At 36.0% G+C, this 15605-nt stretch overlaps 1 protein-coding gene across 4 annotated transcripts in view; it reads right to left on the minus strand.

Moving 5' to 3' along the window:
• Positions 1–15605, minus strand: part of UBE3D (ubiquitin protein ligase E3D) — a 221342-nt gene that overhangs the window by 169697 nt on the left and 36040 nt on the right. For all 4 annotated transcript variants that reach the window (XM_082633295.1, XM_082633296.1, XM_082633294.1 and 1 more), the window contains exons 6-8: positions 13091–13160; positions 11963–12071; positions 8805–8968 (exon numbers count right to left, since the gene is read on the minus strand). In XM_082633295.1, the coding sequence (XP_082489421.1) occupies positions 8805–8968; positions 11963–12071; positions 13091–13160 (343 nt within the window). The remainder of the gene's footprint in view (positions 1–8804; positions 8969–11962; positions 12072–13090; positions 13161–15605) is intronic.

Below are 15605 nucleotides of genomic sequence, written 5' to 3' on the forward strand. Positions count from 1 at the left end.
CCACCGCAGCACCTCTGTGAGCAACACCCCATCAACAGCAGCCACTGAGCTCCCAAGAACCCACCACATTCGCAGCTCAGCCCTTTTCAGATCTTACTGGGGTGGGGTGGACTGGCGGAGAGCACTTCCTAACTTTTCCTCCTTTTTCCTCAATTCAGCTAGTGATACTGTTTTCTATGAACAGCTGTTCCTCAGTATATATGTAGATTTTGGTTTTTTGAAAGAATTTTTTTTGGGGGGTACATTTACCACGTTGCCTTAACTTTACTGCAAGTTCCTTTATGGCAGAAATCTTTGTGTTCTTACTGTGGAATCACATTAAATACCAAGCACAGTAGGAGGTAATAAAAGGAAAAAGAAAAACCCAAAACTGTTCAGACATGAAAGTTTAAGATAACTACCTCAGATCTGACTTATAAAGATACCCAACACATGATTAGAAAACATAGAAAAGCGAAGAAACAATTTCACATACACATTCCCCTCCTTTCCTTTGTCCAATCTCTGTCACCCCACCTCCCCCTTTACTACCACAGGTCAGGACAATACTTATCTCACGTCCTTTCAGAAGAAAGAAACCAGATTGTCCCCCAAGAAAGCAATCCCAAGAGATGAACTACTTCTCACAGGAAACCTGCTTGATTGGAATCTCTAGGGAAAAACGCTCACTCTTATTATAAGTCATGGTCTTATTTCCTGTATCTTCTTTAATGATTATAAATGAATTCATGGATAATACAGGAATTCCAAATAAAATAGGCTTGAATTTAGGCCACTGTACTTAACACAGTCCACTCAGAAGAGGAATTTTTCCAATTACAAATCAAAGAAGTGTGTGCTCAACTTGCTTCATCATGGAGACTGGTCTCTCGATGGGTAAGTCTTGGCGATAATATGGTATTAGCAGATAAAATGTGTGAAAAGTCCTTTCCAAAGAAGCATTTATATTTTCCTAGAGGTACCTGATTATTTTCCTGTATTTTTAGATTAACTTTCTTTCAATGGATTCCTGTTCTAAGAAGCTAAGGTGAGGGAATTCTGAAAAAAATCACATTTGTATCCTTAAATTCTGACCTGTAAGATCGGATATGAACACAATATAAATCAGAAATTTCTGCTACCAAAGTTACGTATTAATATGTATAAATATTCACTGAGTATAACAGAGTAAGCAGTACATTTTGAGGCATAATCAAAATGCTGACACATTCTAAACTACCACAGCGACAGTTCTTGAGAAAGAGTACACATTTATAGCAACATTTTCAGGTCCCCTAAAAGGGACTACAGGATATAATGACAAAGCACTGAATTTGGAATCATAACAACGTGGCTCTAATTGTGGCTTTATAACCGACTAACAAACTGACTAACTGTAGTCACTTCTCTTACTGCTCCTCAGTTTCCTCTTATAAAATATAACACATGTACATTCATTTCTGAAGTGTAAGTTTCTCCTACTCTGTAAAGTCAGTGTCCCTAATTGCAGGGATGGACAATGTCACCATGTGACTCCTATGTGGGGAAGCAGAAGACGCTCACTTGAGATGGTTTAATAAAGTACTCTTGAGGGGCTGGTGACACATATCAATTCATTCATTCACTTGTTCATTCATGTATACATTCTAGCATCATATTCACACACTATCCACATAAGCTCATAAGAAGTGTTTCAGCAGGTTATGCAATTAGTAAATAACAGATCTTGGATGTTTTGTTGGATATAAAATTAGCATAAATTAACATTTGATTTATGTTTTTATCAATCAAAAGGACAAATTCCTCTAAATCTCAAAATCGCTTATTTTTATCTCCAAAGTATTGCAGGCAATGATAGTCTCTGGCGCATCAGGTATAGAGCTTCAAAACTAAGCAGAGTTTGGCAATGATTTCTTAGCTATGACACCAAAACCACAGGCAACGGAAGTGAAAATAGACAGATGGAACTGTATTAAACTTAAAACTTTTGTGTATCAAAAAACACAGTCAGGGCTTCCCTGGTGGCGCAGTGGTTGAGAGTCCGCCTGCCGATAAGGGGGACATGAGTTTGTGCCCCGGTCCGGGAGGATCCCACATGCCGCGGAGCGGCTGGACCCGTGAGTCATGGCCACTGGGCCTGTGCGTCCGGAGCCTGTGCTCTGCAACGGGAGAGGCCACAACAGTGAGAGGCCCGTGTACCGCAAAAAAACAAAAAAACAAAAAAAGTCAGTGGAATAAAAAGGCAACCTATGGCATAAGAAAAAATATTTGCAGATCATATATCTGATGAGGGGTTAATATCAAAATACATAAAGAAATCCTACAATTCAACAACAAAAAAATCAAATAACTACATTAAAAAATGGGCAAAGAACTTGAACAGACATTTCTCCAAAGAAGATATACAAATGGCCAAAAAAGATGCTCAATATCACTAATCAGAGAAATGCAAATCAAAACCACAATAAGATACCACCTCATATCCATTAGAATGGCTACTATAAAAAAAAAAACAGAAAATAACAAAACATCCAAAAGAATTGAAAGCAGGGTCTCAGCTATTTGCACATCCAAGTTCACAGCAGAACTACTCATAATACCCAAGAGGTGGAAGCAACCCAAACGCCCGTAGAGGAATGAATGGATAAACAAAAAGTGGTATATACATACAATGGAATAGTATTCAGCCTTAAAAAGGAAGGCAATCTTGTTACATGCTACAACATGGGTGAACCTTGAGGACATTATGCTAAGTGAAATAAGTCAGTTACAGAAAGACAAATACTATATGATTCCACTTACATGAAGTATCTAACGTAGTCAATGTGATGAACTGAATTGTGGCTCCCCCAAAATTCATGTGCTGAATATGAATACAGTTAGGGCTCTAACCACCAATATGACTGTATTTGGAGATAGGGCCTTTAAGGAAGTCCTTAAGTTTTAAATGAGGTCGTAAGAATGGGGCCTTATCAGTCCTTATCAGAAGAAGAGACAGGGAGATTTTTTTCTCTCTCTGTGCATGTGCAAAGGGAACAGGTCACGTGAGGACACAGCAAGATGGTAACCATTTACAAGCCAGGAAGAGACACCAATCCTGACGGCACTTTGATCTTGGACTTCTAGCCTCCAGAACTATAAGAAAATACATTTCTGTTGTTTAAACCACACAGTCTGTGGCATTTTGTTATGGCAGCCCTAGCAGATGAATGCAGTCAAACCCATAAAAACAGAAAACAGAATGGTGCTTACCACAGGCTGGGGGAAGGGGAAAACGGGTACAGTTTCAGATTTGCAAGATGAAAAAGTTCTGGAGATCTGTTTCACAACAATGTGAATATAAAGTTGACCCCTGAACAACATGAGTTTGAACTGCGTGGGTCCACTTACATGCAGATTTTTTTCAGTAGTAAGTACTACAGTACTATGCGATCCGTGGTTGGTTGAATCCGTGAATGTGGATACAGAGGAATCTCAAACACAGAGGGCTGATTATAAATTCCAAGTGGATTTTTGACTGCACAGTTGGTTTTGTTCAAAGGGCAACTGCATTTAACATTTCTGAATTGTACACTGAAAAATGATTAAGATGCTAAATTTTATGTTATGTGATTTTTACCACAATAAAGAAAAATTAAGCAGAATTTCAAATTGCCTTCTGAAATAAAGAGGAAAAAGAGATTAAAAATACTACTTCACAAATAGAAACAACTAGTAATACTATTTTATGCATAGAAAATGTATACATGTGCAGTTTATACGTGTTTTTATTTCATTAGGAAAAGCAATAATGGTGACCACCTTAAGGCAAAAACATTACTTCTGTTTTAGAACCAATATTTAGCCAACACAGAGAAACCTACTTAGTTTATAAAATTTAATTGCTAAATTCTACTAAAATTAGGGGTGAATATAACATATCATCAGCATTTCCCTCAATACCTTTTGCAAGAAAATGTTGCTGTTAACAGTAGAATATGGAACAGTTCTTATCAGTTCAAATTTTCCAGATTCCTAAATCAGATATTGTATCTTTTGAAAAAGGTGGAAAGAACCACTACCAATATTAGGACTTACATAACTTATACAAGAGAATTCAGTTTAGCTTAAAAAAAAAAACAACCCACTTATTTGCACTTAATGAATGCATTCCCCTAAGATCTCTTCTCTTAAAAATATGAGAACAAAGGACTTGATATCTATGAAATCCTTTGTCATTGTTTAACAAAAATACATCTATTCTTCATGTTTGCCCCCCCAAAAAAGAAAGAAGTGTAGCAATAGTTACACTATATTTTACCACTTATCCTGTTTTATTCTAACCAAAGTTAAGATGTGGGATTATAGATATTTTAACTCATGCCACAGTAAAATTTCCCTTATTTGCTGGCCTAAATACCATTTCAAGAAAAGTGTGGGTTGTGACCCCCAAAGGGAAAAGGTAGACACAGCCTGATTTCAGGAGATAATCTAGAACAGGGTATCTCAACTTTGGCCCTACTGGCAATTGGGTCTGGATGATTCTTTGTTATAAGTGCTCCAGTGCATTGCAGGATGTTTAAGAGTATCCCCAGCTCCACCTCCTATTAGATGCCAGTGGTCCCTCAAGTTGTGACAACCAAAAATATCTCCAGACATTACCAAATGTCCCTTGAGGGGCAAAATTACCCCCAATCTAGAGACTATGAGGCAACAGGTGAATTACTGAATTAGCAGAATTAAACTGCAGAAGTGAACTTAAAAGAGTCCAAAGCTAAAAAGTTAATATTTAGGATCTAAACTTTGATATGCAAACTAAAGAATGTGAGCTGTAAGATAACTCTGGCTGGGGGTGGGTAGGGTGAGGGGGATTAAATAAAAGACAATAGACTTCAAAATGTTGAGACATGTGTCTATTGCTAGAAAGAACATTCTAAGAATATTACATGCCACGTTTTTGTATGTGCTCAAGGAAATAAAACCATAGTTACATTTGCTATTTTCCTCTTTTAGACTGCCATCTGGCAATCCACACTTCCACTAGGAAAAAAATTCTAGCCGATTGGACTAAAATAGTTAATATACCACCCCATGTGCCAAAAATATGCCAGGGAGTCTACGGTTTGCTCTGTCATGCCCCAAAAGAAAGAAACTAATGTCCTTAAAAGACAAAAGTAAATAACTCACACAACGCTTACTCAACCTGCAAAATTTCCTCCCCACCTTTGGAGGACCCAGAGGCAAACAGTAGGAGGAGGAAAAGCACAACAGAAGTAGATTTATAGAACAGGCAAACTGAAGTAATAAATTCATTTACTGGATGTCAACTCATCCCCAAGACACATGGAGTTAAAAAAAGTCCACTAATAAACACAGCAGAATACAATGGACTATATATTTATAGTCCATTACATCCCAGTGTCACAGGGATTTATTAAAAATACATGAAATGATGGGACAGGTGCACTGCGTCCTTGTTAACACTCCTGAAGAAAGGCAGTGCAAAGATCCTTCACAATAATGAATACAAGGTTCACCACCATAACTAAAGCTACAATCACTTCCTTTTTCATGACACCCAAAAGTTGTCAAAAAACGGGCACATCCAGACTAGTATCTCCTTTGAGTTCTCATTCACCAGTCTGTAAAGGCAAGCTATGGTAACAAGAACAAACAGTCACCAATAGATGAACATTAATTATCAAATACAAGGACAAGCAGAAAACTATGTGTGATTCACTTCACAAATGTTTCATAGACGTAAACATAAATTGCATGTTTTGAGCACTTCTACGAGCACTCATCTAGATGGAGTAATGAGCAAGACCATCAAGGTCCTGGCTCACCTGGAGTTTACAGCCCAGTGCAGGAATTCCAATAAAATCATCAAACATTTGGGAAAAGCAACACCATGAAAGGCAGTACCAAACACAATGTTTTTTTTTCTTTTTTCTTTTTTTCCAAAAGAGAAGAGTTAATATCCAAGGAACAAGAGTTAATAGAAAAAACAGAAGACTTTTAAGTATAATTATGATTCTCACAGAGACTGAGGACAGATTATGACATTAGAGAAAATCTTGAGTAAACACTTACATTTAGACACCTCTGAAAGAAATCTTAGAAATCAAGGATAAAGAGAAAATCCTAAAGGTTTTCAGAGAGACAAAATAGGTACAAGACATTTTCAGATATTCAAGGATTGACTACAGTCCAAGTTTAAAAGAGCTATTGGACTTTATCAAATCAAACAATTGGAACAAAGAATCATGAGTTTAAAAAATTGTAAAAATATACATACAATATAATACTATTTGTAAATATTTTTAAAACCATCAAGCAATCCTGTATGTTTTTATGGAAACAGACCTACACAATAAAAACATAAAAACATTTATGGTCATAATGCATGAGTATAAGTAAGAAGTAAGCAAAAGGGGTAGAGCTTTGGCTTGATACTTCTTTAAGAAGAAACAACCACGATCATCAGAATCAGAAAGGGAGAGAGTGCATTCGGGAGGGAGCAAGAGAGTGAATGCGAAACCCTGTTAAGAGTCGTTTCTTGTTTTGGTGAAGACAATGGATACTAGATAAATCTAGATATTGACAGCTTTGGAAAAAAAGTATAAGGATATGTATTAAAAATTTAAGGTTAACCATTAAAAATCATTTTGAGATAGATTTTTTTTTTACTTTCAAATCATTACAGGAAAGAAATGACACAGAGAAGCCAACCAATGTAAAAGTTAGCAGACTAAGTTCAACTACATCAGTAATCACAATAAATGTAAATTAATTAAGTTTACTATTAAAATAAACAGACTGTCACATTGGAGTTTTAAAATATCCAGCTACATGTTGTTTACAAGGTTAATGTTAATAAGATATACACCTAAGATAAAATAACGCACAACTGAAAAAACACAATTGGAAAAAGATCAATAATTTTTTAAAAAGGAAAGTAAATATAGCAATAATAACATCAGACAAATTAGAATTAAAGAAAAATAACATAAAATGAAAGGAGAGAAAAATCTTATTGATGAAATACACAATTAGTCAAGTCGTTATGGCACAAACCTTTCATGTACCTAATTACATAGCTTCAAAATATATACTGCTAAAACAGGCATCAAAACCAGAAGAAAATGACTTTTCCATTACCACAGCATGAGATTTACCATATCCTTCTCAAAATATCCACGTTTCAAATAAATAAAAAAGAGGAATAAAAAGTTTTAATAAATTTGACTATATAAATCTAAATACATAAAGGTACACACCACACGCACACACCCCTCAACAAAGTCCCCAAAGCATCAAATACATAAGCCATATTCTTTGACCATGCTTCAATAAAACACAAGGAGAGTCAACTGAATCTGTTTCATTTAGACTGGCATCAGATGGGCAAAAATCTACGTAGCAGCTTGGGTGAGGGTGTAGGGAAATGGGCATTTATAGAAACTTTATGTGGGAGTATAAATTTGCACTGCCTTTTTGCAAAATAATTTGATATTACCTATTAAATTTTAAATGTTACACCCTTTGACTTAGTAATTCTACTTTTAGAAATACCTCATAAAAAAGTACACATAATTGCAAAACAAATATACAACATACAGTGGAATACTAATTATAGCAGCAAAAAAGTAATAACCCAAATATCCATCAACAGAAGAATGGTTAAATTACTTACAGTACATCCATTTCATAAAATGTCAAGCACTGACATGGAAAGAATCTCCAAGACACAGTGTGTTGTTGTTTTGTTTTTTTGTTTTTTTAAGTGTAAAAAAATACACATGCATCAGGCAAATTATGTTAAGATGCAAAATAGAAAAAAAGTGGAAAAATTCACAACATACTTTTTTCTTCTGGAGAGAGACATGATGGAGAACTTTCACAGTTTACTTTATGTAAGTCTCTACTGTTTGAATATTTTATGACTTGAACTGCTTGCATAATTCAAAGAAAAGAAAAGACAAGCAATAATTTTTAAAAATTTCTTATTTACTTCCCAGAAGAAGACTGGGATCTTTCTGTTCTTAGTACAAATTTGATCAAACCCATCAGAGAGTACAGGACAAGTATAAACTTCCAATCTGTTTAAATAAGAACATTTTCTGTTCCCTCTGCCAAGAATGCTCTTCCTCAGATATGGCTCACTCCCTCACTGCCTTCAAGTTTTCCACTTAAATATCATTTTATCTGAGGAACCTTCTTTGACTTTTCAGTACAAAATGCCAACCTCCTACACCCTACTAACTTGCTTTACATTTCACACCTGTGTCTCAGTGTCCTTGTCTTTAAAATGGGGTGATAAGTGTACCTACCCCACAGGGTTGTTGTTGGGCTTAAAGGAGCAAGAAGCCCTCAGATGAGCACCTGACTTACAGGAAGAGCCACATCAGTCTTTGATGTTTTGTCTGTTTTGTTTATGGCCTGCCTTCTTTCTCCCTATGAGGAAGACAACCCCAGGAGGCAGGGGCTGAGTTTTGTTCACAACTGTATCCCAAATGCCTGGAAAGTGTTTATCAGTAAATAATCATAGCTGTTGAAGCCTGATTTAGTCCTGCAGCCATATGTACAGACAGCTGAGATTACAAAAAAAAAAAAAAAAAAAAAAAAGACCAATTATTTTCAGTAAAAGCAAGCTTTCTGCACATTAGCATGAACAACCTGTAATGATTCAACCCATTTTTAAAGCACAATGAGTAGCAGTATGATTGCCAGAAGCATCAAGTAGGGAAGTGGTACAGTCCCATTTAATTCCTTAATTTCTTAACACCAATGTGGCAACAGAAACGAAAACAAATGTGGAGGGAGAAAACAAAAGCATGACTTACTCTGCATTCCTGCTTTTGATGCATGGCTGGTAGAGGACCTTGACAGCATTCCAGGCAGAACTGGAATCGGCCTTCAATACATCTTCCAACAGAGGGAATTTTTTGATACTTGTGGGACTTTCCAAAGCTTCAATCACCAAACTGTCTGAGTTTAAAAGCCATAGCTAAAGACACAGAGAGAAAAGTCCAAGTACAAGAATATCACAACCCTATTCATACCTCATACCACCGCTCAAAAAAACAAAAACAAAACCATAAAGAAAAGACAAAACTATAAAACACCAGAAAAAATATCACATATATAACTTTTAAGACTTTCAAAGTATAACCTTTGGTAGAGCCCCTGACAACATAAAGTTTTTAAAGAAAAGACAACTGATTAGGAGAAAATATTGAATACATACAAAGTTATGATCCATAATATATAGAGCTCCTAGCAATCAATAAGGGAAAAAAAAAAAAACAGCCCAAGAGAAATACAGGCGAATAATATGAACAGAATTGAACAGAATATAAACAGAAGAAATAAATGATAAATATATAAAAATGTTAACATAACTAGTAATAAGGAAATGCAAAATTTTGTGCCACCACTTTTCACTTATCAGATTGGCAAATACAAAAAGACTGATAACAGTCAGCTCAGAAGAGGGGTTTGGAGCAGGTATTCCCACACGTTGCTCATGGAAGACTGTTTTGGGATTTGGACACAGGTGATTCACTGAGGAAATGCTCTCAGGAGAAAGGGAGGGAGGGCAAGAAGATAAGGCAGGGTAGCCAACAATGTGGACTCAGCCTGATCTCACACAGAGCTCTGAAGCCTGAATTCCACCTACAGAGTCTGTCCTATCTTGAGAAAGGAGATGGCAGGTTTTGTAGCCCAGGGTCGGGTCATGGGCAGTGGGCTGAGTAGGGCAGCGGTGGGGGACGCGGAGGACAGGAAACTCCCGGGCCAGGCAGAATCCGTCAGGATGGGACAAGCCTCTGGAGAAGAGGGCGGCCGTGAGCCGTGAGCAGGCAACACTCTCAGCAATGGGAAGGGGGGGGGGGGCAGCCGAGGAGAGGGGACCTGGGGGGGGCACCAAGAAGGGATAATTATCAGAGTTTAAAATACACAAATTCCAATACTGCATAAGATGAGAAAGATCTATTTCTGAAGTACTAAAATACATGTGCAAAGAGGATTTTCCCTGCAGCACTGTCTTTACCGGCCATACAGGGGAATTCTACTCATTAGGAAGAGTCCAAACCATATTTACACTAACAAGAAACAAGCCTCATGATACCTGGTTGTGTGAAGAATGCATGTTGAAGAACAATGCTAATCACATCATTATGTTATTTTTACAAATACCTGTGGGCATATGTACATAGAACTGTAAACAGGGAAAAGAATGATGAAGTATGCGTGTCAGACTGCTAATGATTACCTCCGGATGGAATGACACAGCGGGGCAGAAGGGGGGACAGGACAGGGGAACTACCACGTCTTTTATGTTCTTCACGTTGTCAGAATGTGTTTCAAGACTGTATTACTTTTATAAAAAAAAAATTTAATTTAAATATACATTAGTAGTAAGTTTAAAAAGTTCCTCCTCCTGATTTTCAACTTGAAAACTTTGCAATAAAAGGAAATTAAGGGAATTCCCTGGTGGCCCAGTGGCTAGGACTCCGCCCTTCCATGTGCAGAGGGCAGGGGTTTGATCCCTGGTCAGGGAACTAAGACCCCACAAGGTGCGCGGTACGGCCGAAAAAAAAGGTGAAAAAAAAAAAAAGACTGATTTCGGACTAGGACTATGAGGTATACTTAGTATCAACCTGAGTTAGAAAATATTTTAGCTTTGAATAGAAATTATCTGGAATTAGAGAAGCATGGGGTCACTGTGACGGATGGACAGCCACAAAGCAACACCTAATAATCACCTCAATCCCTCTCTCCTTTTAGCTACCATGCTCCCTTATTAGCTTGCGAGGTCCTCAAAGGCATTTTGGTTCTATCTTGAGCACCCAGGACAGTGTCTCTTTCAAATAAGAAGTACTCAATATATGTTTACTGGTTGAATAAAGCAGGCGTGGAGGCAGAGAAGAGACGGGGGCCCTCGATCTTGGATTTTCACATTATGTCCCCAATTGTTTTCTGCAGAACGTTATTTTCGACAGGAGCATTTTAATATTAAATGCTTGTGGTACATGTAGGGGATGATTCTGCTAACTGCAGAGCCTTTTCTCCAAAACTTGCTACTACTTCTCAAACATCCAAGTGCTGAAATCAGGATCTCAAAGAGATCTCTGCACTCCCATGTTCGCTGCAGCACTGTTTACAATAGCCAAGATGCAGAAACAATCTAACTGTCCACCAGTGATGAATGGATGAAGAAAATGTGGTACATACACCCTATGGAATATTATTTAGCCTCAAAACAGAAAGAAATCTTGTAATATGCAACAGTACAGATGAACCTCAAGGACATTATGATAAATAAGACAAGTCAGACAGGATAATACTACATGATTACACTTACATGAGGAATCTAAAATAGTCTAACTCATAGAAGCAGAAAGTAGAATGCTGGTTGCCAGGCGCTGGGGGGAGGGAAGAATGGGGAGTTGTTAATCAAAGGGTATAAAGCTTTAGTTGGGCAAGCTGAGTAAGTTCTAGAGACCAGTTCTACAACACTGTGCCTATAACTAACAATGCTGTATTGTGCACTGAAAAATCTGTAAAGAGGGTAGATCACGTTAGGTGTTCTTACCACACACACACAAAACAATAAAAACAAAAACAGGAGCAACAGAACGTATTTTAACCATAAGAGTATCAAATGGGGAAAAAAGTGAGAAAGACAGAATTGTGTTACACTGACCAAGAAAGCCATTAAAAACTAAGAATAGAAAAACTTCACCTTGTGGCATGAGATTCTACCAAGGAATCAGGTTGCAGTTGTCTCTAAATCCCTAGTACCTAGCACGCAGAGGCACTTAAATCACTTGTTCAATTAAGGGGATTTGATTTGTGAATTAAACTGAGATTAAAAACTCAATTTTTCATCATTTATTTTCTAGACCCGAGAATTAAGAAAAAAGAATGACAAAAACCAAAGAATTTCTGAGACCCTGAATTACTAGGCTACAGAAAGCTGGGTGAAATCATTTCTTACCAAGATGTACGCTTTGCCGTCGTGTCCTTGAAGAGTGAATCTAAAAGTGCTTCTAGCAGAGGAGAGTTCCACCAGGCACTGGGCAATAACGCTCTGTACAAACTGAGACCTGTTTGAACACAAACCAGTTTTCACAATGTGCCTCTCGTAATAAGTCTAACTGGCAGGGATGAGCCAAAAATACCCACAGGGCACCTAGAAGGCAGAGGTGGGTGCATGCTGGACTTTTCTATATGCTGCCCATCCCCTCACAACCTGTTCTCATTTTAATCTACTGTAATGTATTTGTGCTTGCACCAGTCTTTCTATAACCCATTCTTTGATCCTTAATACATTTTCCACCCCAAACCTAACTACTTCCCCCACTAAATAAAAAAATACTGTTAGACAAGTCAATAATCCACTTGGGCTGCGGCACATTCAACAGTGAATAACTAAGTTAAAAAAGAAGGTAAGAAATTTCCTCCCAAACATTAGACAGTATTATCTCCAATGTTTTCCATTTGTATCCCCTCAGAGTGTCAGATCTGAGGTAGAATCAAAGTATTTATAGGAGGATAAAGTTCAAGGTTATATTCAGAGAGCCATAATTTTTAGACATCAATAAATTAGCTGAAATAAAGACATACTACGGTTAACTTTCATTTGCAAGACTAAAAAGATTGTAAGAAAAGAAACACTAATGGATTGAGTGGCTAAGTAACATTCATTTTAAAAACACACAAGTCATTTGAAAACTAACCCATGTTTCAAGTAAGTTAAATTAAAACCAGAAATAATTACTCAAAAACCTATTGATGTTTATATTATAAAACCTTGGGTATCTAGCACATAAAAAGAAACACAAAAAACTTTCAGAACTAGAAGATTTATAAGAGCACATTTGTCTATACCATTATGGAAGCAAACCATAAATAAATCCTCAAATCTTTCATACTTGTGGTTTGGTTCCACTACCTAAAAACCTTTCCAAAGACTTTTATTTTTCCTTTCCAAACAAAGAGGGGTATAAATAAAAATGAATTCCCAAATAATCACTTACAATAAATAATTATAATTAATAATTCCCAAATACCTATCTTTCCTTACATGTGAAATTACAGAACACACTTAATTAGCTATTTGTACCTTGGTATGATGGGAAAATTTCTTTCAGATGGCTGAATAATTATCTCTGTCATATAAAACTTAGTGGTTTCTAGAAACAAAAAATAAGAATATTAAAAGATCTCCCCAATACATTAATATTTCTATTGTGGACATGCTGGTTTCAAATTAAGACATTCCAAACCAAACATTCGTTATACTGGTACAATTACCATTTAGTAAAACTTTTCCAAAAATGACTTAGTGTCAGAAGACAAAGCAATGATGGCTACAAGGAGACAGTCGGAGACTTCAGGTAACTCGGTGTTGTTTTAGAAGAGCACGTGGCCAGGTGAGCCTGGTGCAGCAAGACTCTGCTCACACGTATGCAAGGTTATAGTAACTAGTCACATCACAGCCATAGCCCACTCACCTAAAAATTAGTCATTTGGTTTCCTCATTTCTACAGAGTAGCCACAAAAGTAGGAGTCACTGAAAAAGGCTTTTTAATCACAGTATTCTAAAGCCCATGAACAGAAGCTGTGAACCTCACATTGATATTTACCCAGAATCTCACTGAGTTGATTAATGTACAATTGTTACCAAATCTGGTTACCTGAGTTCTTCATCTACAGAAAAATTTAAACAGTAAACTAAATATTTAATAGAACTGAATATAAACATAACCATTTTGGATTTTTAAAAAATCCATGAAAAATGTTCACTCACTAGTAATGAAATGGAAATTAAAATATTTTTCAGCATCAAATAAATAAAATATTTCTGAATGATAAAGTGCAGCAGCAATGAAGATATGGAGAACTGGATACACTTACATTCTGCTGTCAGGAGTGCAAATAATAAATTTCTGGAAAGCCATTTGGTGAAGGCCTTAAAAATGTTTATATATTTTGACACCATAATTAAATGCCTAAAAATTTATCTCAAAGAAATACTCACAGATATCTGTAACATTTATCTATTAAGGGGCCTATAATATTAATAGAAAAATACTGAAATTTCTAAAAATTGAGGATGGTTGGATTAAATAAACAACTATACATTTAGGCAAGAGAATTACATACAGTCATTAAAAATGGTGTGCTAACAATTTTTTAATTGTTTTAATAAGATGGCAAGTTGTTCCTTGTAGATTTTCTATAAATGTTTACAACTGCTCAGTATCACACACAGAAAAAGGCAAAAAAACAAATTTAAAAGTTTAACAGATTATTATATATCTAGAGTCATGATGATGAATTTATACATTTCCCCTTGAAGTCCAATTTTTCACTTTACTATTTTGAAGTCATGTTATTAGATGCAGAATTGAACCTTTTAACATTATAAAGTGATCCCTTTTGTCCCAGCTATTGTTAAACTATAATTTAATTCCATAATTTTAATTAAGGTATTATTGATTCACACAGTTAACATTCATGTAGTGTCACCTACATATTTACCACTTTCTTTACCAATCCTTCTTGAACTTAGACTTTCTATCTGGGATCATTTTCTTTTACTTAATATACAGGTAAAATTTCTTTTCATAAGAAACCAAACCATTAGAATTGAATTATCCTAGCTTTTGTTTGACAGAGAATATATTTATCTTTGTCTTGATTCTTTCATATCAGGACATTTTCTCCTGATATAAAATCCTAGGTTAGCAGTTTTTAACCTTTGGGCACACTATCATTCCACTTCATTCCACTGTCTTCAAACCTCCATTTCTGCTATTCCTTTGAAGGTGATGTCATTTTTCCTTGGTTACTTTTAAGATTTTCTTTTCTTTTTTTTAATTTTTCTGCTGTATCACTGATGTGTCTAGCTATAGACTTCTCTTTATTTCTCTTACTTGGGCCTCATCTAAGTAGAATTCATTGGACTTCAAACTGTTGTTCTTCATTATTTTTTTCAAAATTCTCAGCAATTATCTCTTCTAATATTGCCTATGCTCTATTCTATTTCTCTTTTCCTTCTAGAAGTCTGATTAAACATACATTAGATCTCCTCTGTGTTTCGTCTCTTACCCTCTCTTCTACATTTTTTACCTTCTTGTGTCTCTGTGCTGGATTACAGATTTTTCTTCTCATCTATCTTCTGTTCATTAACTCGTTCTCCATGTTGTACCTAACCTGCTGTTGAACTACCTACTGAGTTTTAAATTTCAATTATATTTTTCAGAAAATTTTTAGAATTTTTTAGAAATTCTTTTCTAAATATGCTTACTGTTATAGTTTCCTTTTCCTTTTAATATCTTCAAACCTGTCTTTTGTATTGTTAAAAATAGTAAGCATGGTTGTTTTACAGTTGACATCTGATAATTCCAATAACATAAGTCTGTTTCTATTGTTTGCTATTTTTGTTAGTCCTTGTGGATGGATGTTGGTTACTTGTGTGCTTATTTATGTTTGGTTGTATGGTAAACACTGTACTTAGCAAATTATTTGTGGGAATAATATGAGTTTTATAATGAAGGTATTTTCCTTCAGAGGTGATTTGCATATGATTTTCCCAGGCCCATGACATTATGTCTAGTCCAATGCAGACTAAG

Source organism: Mesoplodon mirus (assembly GCF_964341445.2).
Source record: "Mesoplodon mirus genome assembly, chromosome: 10".
In the NCBI taxonomy this organism is placed as follows: domain Eukaryota; kingdom Metazoa; phylum Chordata; class Mammalia; order Artiodactyla; family Ziphiidae; genus Mesoplodon; species Mesoplodon mirus.